The sequence below is a fragment of the Rhincodon typus genome, chromosome 31 (genome assembly GCF_021869965.1).
Source record: "Rhincodon typus isolate 14 chromosome 31, sRhiTyp1.1, whole genome shotgun sequence".
NCBI lineage: Eukaryota > Metazoa > Chordata > Chondrichthyes > Orectolobiformes > Rhincodontidae > Rhincodon > Rhincodon typus.
The window spans coordinates 3,542,073-3,551,815 of record NC_063362.1 but is presented as its reverse complement, the minus strand read 5'-3'; the positions used below and the strand labels follow the sequence as shown (position 1 = coordinate 3,551,815).

Genomic DNA, 9,743 nt, shown 5'->3' with positions numbered 1-9,743 from the left:
CCCCCCCCCCCCCCCCCCCCCCCCCCCCCAGTTCAGTTCTACAATCCCCAACCAGTGGAAAAAAAATTGTTTGTTTACCCTGGCTTTTCTTGTTAATGTCTTGAAGACTTTGATCAGATCACCCCATAACCTTCTGAATTCTACAGAAAACCAGCTGGATTTGTATAATCCTGTCTTCATAACATAACCCTTGAAGTTCAGGTATCATTCTTGTTATACAACTATGTTGTACTCCCTTCAAGGCCAATATATTCTTCCTAAGGTGTGGTGTCAAAATCTGCTGAGCAGTAGGGACACTATCACTGTGCCACAAGAGTCCTATTTGCTGAAAGTGCAAGACAAAAGAGCAGCATGGTGGCTCAGTGGTTAGCACTACTGCCTCACAGCACCAGAGATCCAGGTTCGGTTCCATCCTCGGGCGACTGTCTGTGTGAAGTTTGCACGTTCTCCCCGTGTCTGCGTGGGTTTCCTCCGGTTTCCTCCCACAGTCCAAAGATGTGCAGGTTAGGGTGGATTGGCCATGCTAAATTGCCCGTAGTGTTCAGGGATGTGTAGGTTAGGTGGGTTATAGGGGTACGGTCTGGGTGGGATGCGCTAAGGGTTGGTGTGGACTTGTTGGGCTGAAGGGCCTGTTTTCACACCATAGGGATTCTATGATTGAAATGATATAAACTGGGAACTAGTGATTTGGTGGTAACAACCTTGTACGTCATTAGGATGCAAATTGCACCTACATGTTAAATCTCTCCATAACTGCTGCTTAAACAAGTTTTAAAATTCATTTGAATAAATGCTGCATTTGAACTTTTTAACCATTTTTATTAAACCTTATTTAATGTTTGCTTAATTTCAACCAACTTGATGATGAACAGTATTTTGTGTCAATCTGAATATGTTTGTGTGGCTTTGAAATGAGGACATCGAGTGTTCTTAAGTTTAATTTTTTGATGAGTGCAGATATCTTGACAGCAAAGAAATACAGGGAGACAACATCTGCATGATGGCTAGAATTTTCTCTCTCTCTTTGAAACAGATTCTTGACTTATTGTCCTGCTAAAAGAATTACAGCTGAAGAAGCATTAAAACACGAGTATTTCAGGGAGACCCCACTCCCTATAGAATCGGCCATGTTCCCAACCTGGCCTGCAAAGAGTGAGCAGCAACGAGTTAAACGTGGCACTAGTCCTCGGCCCCCTGAGGGTGGGCTTGGTTATAGTCAACTGGTAAGTGTTTATATTTCTGCATAACTGGGATTTATACAAGGATTTTAACACCAAAACCCTTGAGATAGTTAATGGTATAAATGTTTCTCACTGTAATAAGAAAAATGAATGAAAGTGTCAGTTAAGATACTGAGAACTAGCACACTGTCTTGGTTTGGAGAGAGGATTCGAAATAGTAGGACAACCAATGGGGAAGCAACGAGAAGTGTTTGGAGACCTAAACTAGAAACCATGTAGGAAGACTGAATAACAGAGTTAAACATGAGGAGGCTTTGACTATTGTGAATCAGTTCAGTTTTGATTCTAATGCAGAAAAAGCTGGAAGATAGTGGGGCAAAGGAGACACTGGACTTATAAATTAGGATGAGAATTTTACCTGGGATACATTGAACAGTTAATTATTGACGAATGAACAGCATCCAGGTGAAGCACACGAAGGGATTAATGGAGTTCTGGGTTGATTTGACAGCGAGTGTTTGTGAAATGAAGGTCAGCAGACAAAGTTACTTTATTAGAGGAAGTAAACTTGATCATCAATGTTTTAAAATGATGTTTCAATTAGTCCATTCTTTTGTGCTGATCTCAAAGCCCTTTTGACTCCCTTTCCATTGTATTCTCAATCTTTTTCGAACCTATGTGTTTTGCCTCAAAACACTCCCATGCTATCACCAACTGGGACAAGTACATGGTCTTTTTCTCCATTATTCAAGTGGACACAGTCAAAAATCTTTCATTGTGTGAAATAGCTCCCCAGCACCATTATATATTCTTCATTTCAGATGTTGTCCATACCAAAATTTCAAATTTAATAAATAGTCTGGTACAGATTAAAACACAGCAACTGTTCATATTACCGGGGTTGGATGATTCCGGAAAGTGTCACGGTTTGAAGTATAATATTTGCTTATTGATCCTGTCCTGAAGCCTGGTAATTTTATTCTGAGATGCAGTTGGGCGTTCACCTTAGTAGGTTGACTGAAATTGGATTTATCACCTGCCAGGCCTGGCCTCAGTATTGAGTTCTTTACAGTTACAGCAGAGTCTACTATAGGAGAGAATTCTTGCTTAGCATCTTTGAACAAACTTGTAGCAGTCATGATCTCATGAAAAAATAACAAAGGAGAGAAGTGAAATGGATACTTTGTAAACACCCTTACGCTTTCCCTTTTTTGCAGGGTGATGATGATTTGAAAGACACAGGCTTCCACCTGACAACCACAAACCAGGGAGCCTCTGCAGCTGGACCAGGTTTCAGCCTCAAGTTCTAATGCACTGACTTTTTATTTGAAGATCAGGGTGAAAGACAATTCAGTAGCTCAAAGATGCCTTTCAAGTTTGGTATCTTAAACTCTGTCTAGTAGAAGTTGTGCTGTATCTCTTGTACAGCATCGTGTGTCAGCAAGTTCCATCTTTCAGTTTTTTAAAACTTTTAAATATCCATTTGTAAAATAATTCAATCAAGTCAATTGCAATGTGGAGAATAATTGTTCAACTTGACTGGTTAAAGTGGAATATTTTGTGTACATGTAGAATTTTGGTAAGTTTAAAAATAAACTCGAGTAAAAGTTCATTTTACTTTGGTGTATTAGCTGAACTCAGCATAGGTTTGAGCTCCAGAGCAGGGAGCTAATTTTATGTATTAGTTCATTCTGCATTGATATATTAATGTGAAGCAATTAGTTATATAGACTCAGCTAAATGTTGTTCTGAAAGGTGCAAGGTGGAGATTCTGGGTTTGCACTCAGTTAGCTATCTGAATCAAAGAACTAGCTGAGCTAATATATTTTGAATACGATACGTGCAATCATCATTTTCTTAATTTTGATTAATTTGAGAGAGGTGGGACAAGACATTAAAAAATTGGACAGGTCTCTAAGGAGGTAGTAGAATTTTTTTCTAAAAACGATTTGTTCACTTGTGTGTCAGAAGGTGGTCATCTATTTAAAACAAATACCTGGATTCCTTACATGAAAATGTGATTATACAACTTCTATGCTGTAGTATTGAATTGCAAGAATTGCCTGTCTTTACAGAATCTTAACTGGAGAATACAAACACTAGGCTCTTAAGATAATATTAGTATTCATCTGCATATGGGAAAAGATGGAAACATTGCAAATAATAGGATATCAGTATTATGAAAAATGCAAAAATGTTAGGAGTATTAGTCAGGGCGTGGAACTATTAACAATGACTGAAGATTGGTGCCTGCAGAATAAGTCAATATTGTGTCATCCTTCCCATCGAAAGGGGAGTATGAGAAGGAGTGCAGCAGACTAAAGTTTTTTAATGGCATGATTTAGGAAACTGAAGATGAACAAGACACTAACAAATTAACTACAAATGGTAATGAAATTTGAGAGCCTGATTGATATTTTTCAAAGCTGGTTGTCAAGTCTTCAGGTCCCTCTAGATTGAAAAGTGATGGACCTTTGAATTGCAGATGTTGGAGTCTGATCTAGTGTGACAAAATGGAACGGACATGAGTAAGGGATTATTACAAGAATCCATTTGGAAGGATACGGTTTGAGGGAATGAATGCTAAGATGTAGATTTGTAGCTCAGATTGTGGATGCTATGGTTGGTTGGCTCACTGAGCTGGCTTGTTGTTCTGCAGACATTTCATTACCCTGCTGGGTAACATCATCAGTGCAGCTTCCACTGAAGTGCTGCTGTTTTCTCCCACCTGGTATTTAAACTCTGTAGAATTAGACCCTAGATACACACCATTGTGAAGAAATACCAGAAATGAGGTAATCAACTCCAACGGAGCCCAGAGTTTAAATGTCAGGAAAACATAACAGTGCTTCATAGGAGGCAGCACTGATGATGTTACCCAGCAGGGTAATGAAACATCTGTGAACTAACAAACCAAACACAACTTGCATCATCCAAATGAGGAATATTATCCTGGATTAATACAGCTGAAGGATAAATACTTCCTACACTCTTTGCTGTTTGTGTTTCAAATGGTTGACCATGGAGTTGTGTATGTTTATAATTTCTGTAAATGATCCCAGTACAGGGTAATGTTTATGGAGTTTAAACGTAGACAATATCAAATGTGAGATAACCCAAAGAGATCCTAATTTAGGGGGCAGGCAGAGCAAGGTTAAGTATCACAAGTATGTTTGTTTAATAATTTTGCAGAAGACACTTTGAAATGTTGATACACGAGTTGCTAAAAGGGTCACATTCAGTCTATAAAAGGAGCAAATGAGATAGTTAAGTGGTAATGTTACAGCCAGGAACAAAATCCTGGAGAAACTCAGCAGGTCTGTAGTGTCTAAGGAGAGAAACAGTTCAAAGGTTTTAAGAGTAGATTTGTAGCTTGGATTGTGGATGCTGTGGTTGGTTGGCTCGCCGAGCTGGTTCGTTGTTCTGCAGACGTTTCATTACCCTGCTGGGTAACATCATCAGTGCAGCTTCCGATGAAGCACTGTTGTGTTATCCTGCCTGGTATTTAAACTCTGGAGTCTGTTGAGCTGGATTACCTCACTTCTGGTTTTCCTTTGCAGTGGAGTGTATATGGGGTCGAGTTCTATGTGTTTGTTGATGGCTTTCTTTGTGGAGTACCAGGCTACTAGGAACTCCCATGCTTGTCCCAGGATCTTGGTGTTGTCCCAATCGAAGTGGTGGTTCTCCTTATCCATGTGGATAGAGATGAGTGAGTATTGGTTGTGTCTTTTTGTAGCCAACTGGTGTTCGTGTACCCTTGTTAATTTCCTTCCTGTTTGCCCGAATAAGTGTTTGTCACAGTCTCTGCAGGGAATCTTGTATATGACGTTGGTCCTGTCTGTAGTAGGTAGTGGGTCTTTGGTTTGGGTGAGCAGTTGTCATAGGATTGATGAGGGTTCGTGCGCTATTCTGATGCAAGGTAGCATGATGAGTGTGTAGTATCTTCCTGGTTTCGCTTGTGTAATAGACATCTTCTGACCCAGTTTCTCGGATATCCATTGTCCTTGAACACCTGGAAGAGGTATTTTTCTCTGTGCTGCCCGTTTAAATAATGTTCTCACGCAGCTTCACTTGTGTGGTTAGGATGGTTGCTGTTGAAGTTCAGTACTTGGTCAGTGTGTATGGCTTTCCTGTGTACCTTCGTTAGGAATTCCCTGTTTGTCCAGCACTCTACCATGACATCTAGGAATGGGAGCTATTTGTTCTTCTCCTCCTCACTGGTAAATTTGATTCTGGTGAGGGTATTGTTTATTAGTTTGGTCCGTTTAATAATGACAACGGTATTGTCTACGTAGCTGATGTTACCCAGCAGGGTAATGAAATGTCTGCGGAACAATGAACCAGCTCAGCAAGCCGACCAACCTCAACAAACAGTTCAAAGTTTTGAGTTTGAGGTGACTTCTTCAGAATTGCTTGTATTTAGCTGTGATGTGCTATACATCTAGAGTATTGTCTTGAATCTTGGTCTGTATTAGTAAAGCTGTAGATTTATCAGAAGGAATCCCTAAAAGTGTCCGCAGAACTGAACTCTGAACATAGTTTAGTTCTTCAATTGGAACTCTCCAAGGGTGAGGCAAAGGCCTAGTGACGTTGTCACTGGACTGTTAACCCAGAGACCCAGATAATGTTCTGGGGATTTTGAATTCAATAATGTTAATGAATTTTTTAAAGAACTTGTCTACGTGAGGACATGGATTTGAAAAAGTCTTTTGTAGGTATAGGCTTCAAGGTCCAGAATTCAAACTAAATAAACTGTATTACCCCAGAAAAGTGTGTAGTGAGAGCTATCTGGCTCAATTAGGTTGTGCTATATTTCAGACATATCCAGTGGTCACCAAAATAAGATTTAAATTCATTTGCTAATCTAACAAAGAAAAACATCTGGTTTGTTAACCATCTGTAACATGTAATCTCATGGTTACTATAAACTGTTTAATCCATTGTGTTACTTCTGAAGTCGGGTCTAGTTTTCAGACATTTGAAACAGCATCTGAGGTACCGGTTTTGTTTTTTTGATATTCTAAACTTTAAGAAGAAAATGTTTACCTTCAGGATTCCTTGCTGATCTCTTCTCCATTGAACAAACAATCGACATACATTTTCTAGGATTAAGTAATGGGACAGAACACAATTTTTGGACTGCATAGCCCATAGCTTGATAATCGACTACAGAATTTTAATAAGTTTACATGTGAACATGGAATCAAAGCTAAAGTGCAACTCTACAGGAGACTGCCCTGTGGAAGTAATAGGGATTATTTAAAAAAACACTTTGGGTGTAAAGAATGTCCCCAAATTAAATGTGTTTTTTTAACAAAAGAGACTTTTGAAAGCTATTAAAAAGGAACATTGTAACCAGAATTATGCAACCCAAAGCTGGTTACTTTTAAAAGGTGGTTCAGAGAATTTGGTTGCAAAGATTCCAGTGGACTTTGTTGAACCAGGCTTGTGCTTTTCAATCAATCAGAAAAAATGTCTATTGTTAATGAGACCTTAACATGAAACTTGCTGCTGCTTTGTACAGTCAAGCACACAAATGGCAGACTGGCTGCTGAAAGCTGTGTCATCATCATCAGTAACATCCCCATTTCTACAGGACTTTGTGGCACAGTGGTAGTGTACTGGAGATCTAGGTTCAAGACTCCCCTGCTCCAGAAGTGTGAGATAACATCTCAGAACAGGTTGATTAGAAAATATCCCCACTTCTGACATTACAATGGAGGGAATATCATTGATGAAGCAGCTAGAAATGGTTGGACACTATCCTGAGGAATAGCTGCAGCGATGTCCTGGAGTTGAATGACTGACCTCCAACAATCATAACCATTTTCCTTTGTGCCAGGTATGACTCCATTTAGGGGAGTTTTCTCTACGATTCCTATCGACTCCAGTTTTGTTAGGACTCCTTGATGACATACTCTGGCTGCTATTGACACCAAAGCTGCATGTGACACACTCATCTCAGGGGTTCAGCTCTTTTGTCTATGTTTAAAGTAGGGCTGTAATTAGGTCAGGAGCTGAGCAGATCCTGTTTAGTAGCACTGATTGGATTTTGTACTGCCTTTTATGCATGGCATATATGTAGGCAAATGTCAGTGTTGAAGCTATACTGTAACAGCTTGCCTACTTAGCCATTTCTGATCAGTGTTGTGTTCATCATTCTCAGCTGACATACAGCTTGCATGAGGATGGAAGCTGGAAGCTCCCTTCACTCTAATTACTTTATACATCCTTCAGTCTTTAGGAAGACATTGATTGGGAATAGTAGCACTCTACCTATGGCCAAACCCAGTTAATTTACTGGCCTTGTGAGAAACAAGATACTCTTTTGATAAAATAAAGCCATCCGATTTAATAAAGATCACTGTACAAACATCCAAACCATAAATGGAAATTTCCACAATGAAACAATCACGGTGCAATAAATTTGTTACATAATGTGTACCCAGTCACTATATGTTTAACGTCTTTTACTCTTTAACTATTAACCGCCAGGAATATTTTGTAAGAATTTTGTCTTTTTTCTTCACTAGACAAGTGTAGGTTCCTTGATTGATTGCATTGGCAATGATGGTGAGCTTATTCCGGTTCATGGAGATATAACCAGGATATGAAAACTCTAATAGCTCGTCATCTTTATACCATCTGAAAATGAAATTATACTCATGAATTTGTAGTGGTACAGTTTACTCCAATAGACTATCTGCTCCTTTTTTGTATAAAACCTTCGCAAAATTCATTTCAGCCTTTCCTGGATACAAGGAGGTAGACATAAAGGATTCTGAGATATCATTTGAAGGTAACAGAGGAATAATTTCTGCAAATACAAGCCAGTAATCATCTACATATTCACTTTGCCCTCGCCTTTAACAGCTGGGAAACAGAAACCACAATGGCAATACTTGCTCATTTTGAATGAAGAATAAGGTGAACTTTGAATTGGCTGTAGTGTAATTCCCTCTTCTGGTGTAGACAATCCCAGCAAATGGAGACTGGAAAATCTATTCCAAACATGGATTGATATTCAGTGATGTCAAAATCCCTCTCATGTTTCCTAACTAACCACCTTAGGCCATTGTTAATAATACAATTGACAATAATCAGCCTCTTAAATCCTTGATGCTGTAAAGATACAACAACACCATTTTAGTGAGATGGGTGAGTTCCAAACCACTGAAAGTTGGCAGGGCAATGGGGATTAATGAAACCTGCAGAAATGATTCACTTTTACGGCCCACCTTCAGCATTCTGTTAATTCAGTTTTGCGATTACAAATGTACTTGTGAGTCCACTAATGTACTCATGCTAATTAGAATGTACAGCCACTTGGCCTAATAAGCACTTTGTATAGAAATCCAAGCAGCTAAATTTAGCATAAATTAAGAACTTTTTGTTAACTGTAACATAACATCTGTTGCATTTTGTAGCAATTGATATTCTACATTGAGTGTCTAATGGGATAGCCAGCCAACACTGAAACTGGAGAAATAGCATTGTTAGAGCAGAAGGGCAAAAAGCCAAGTGTCGTAAATATCAAACAATGGTTTCAATTTTGAATTGCAAAGAATAGTAGTAATTGTGTGAAATAAGGGGCTCTAATGACAATACATCTTGTTATCTTTCCAGATTTCTACTCAAAACAAGAGGTTTTGAATTTATTAATTCGTAGAATCCCTACAGTGTAGAACCAGGCCGTTCAGCCCATTAAGTCCACACCGATCGTCCAGATAGCGTCCCATGCAGACCCTATCCCTGTAACCCTGCATTTCCCTACGGCCATCCACCTAACCTGCACATCTTTGGATTGTGGGAGGAAACCCATGCACAGTCAGCTGAGGTTGGAATTGAACCCAGGTCCTTGGCACTATGAGGCAGCAGTGCTAACCACTGAGCTGTCATGCCAATGGTTGGGGGGTTGGGTGGGGGGGGGGGTTAGTGATGCATATGCTGAAACATTAATGACCAGCTGATTTTATGACTTTCTATTTAAGAAAAAGTCCTCACCCACACCTTCTATTACAGATGGTGAGTTTTCCAGAGCATTCTGCCTCCACATCAAAGCTCCTTTCTTTACATCTGCCTGCTCAGTCAGTGTGAGTTTATTATTTGAATGTAGAGGACCCACCCCCAGGCTCCATACACTGTACATACAATTGCAGACATTGTTGGAGAATATTCAAGAACAGAAAGCCTGGCTTGTTTGTCCTTCTGGAGCCCAGGATCACTTACAGTAATCCTGCTCTTGTCCCAACTATAATGAATTTATTGTATGCAGATGGGGTACTGTCCTTCGTTAATTTATTTTTTAATTTCCAATTGCTGTTTACACTGAGTGTATGTAAATCAACTGTTCACATAAAATATGCCACTTGCATGCCTAGCCAGCAAACACTGGATTCTTGAGAAACCACAAATATTATTTGTCTTGGCTTATGTCTGAACAGTTACACAAGTCAGGCCAATGATATGAGCTGAATGAGTCCTTCCTTTAGTTTCTGGGTCTCTGTTTCTGTCAGTGCTTTATGTAATCAGTTCGCAGGCCACATCAAGTCAGTGGTAATG

The 9,743-nt window shown here is 39.5% G+C and overlaps 2 protein-coding genes across 2 annotated transcripts in view; one reads left to right on the top strand and one right to left on the bottom strand.

Moving 5' to 3' along the window:
- LOC125486646 (cyclin-dependent kinase 11B-like) overlaps positions 1-2,793 on the top strand; it is a 4,281-nt gene extending 1,488 nt beyond the window's left edge. Inside the window, exons 3-4 of the mRNA XM_048615050.1 lie at positions 1,034-1,223; positions 2,399-2,793. Coding sequence (XP_048471007.1) covers positions 1,034-1,223; positions 2,399-2,491 — 283 coding nt within the window. The 3' untranslated portion in view covers positions 2,492-2,793. The remainder of the gene's footprint in view (positions 1-1,033; positions 1,224-2,398) is intronic.
- Positions 2,794-5,430: 2,637 nt separating this feature from the next.
- Positions 5,431-9,743, bottom strand: part of mmp23ba (matrix metallopeptidase 23ba) — a 31,460-nt gene continuing 27,147 nt past the window's right edge. The window contains exon 8 of the mRNA XM_020534104.2: positions 5,431-7,826. Within this exon, the coding sequence (XP_020389693.1) occupies positions 7,652-7,826 (175 nt within the window). The 3' untranslated portion in view covers positions 5,431-7,651. The remainder of the gene's footprint in view (positions 7,827-9,743) is intronic.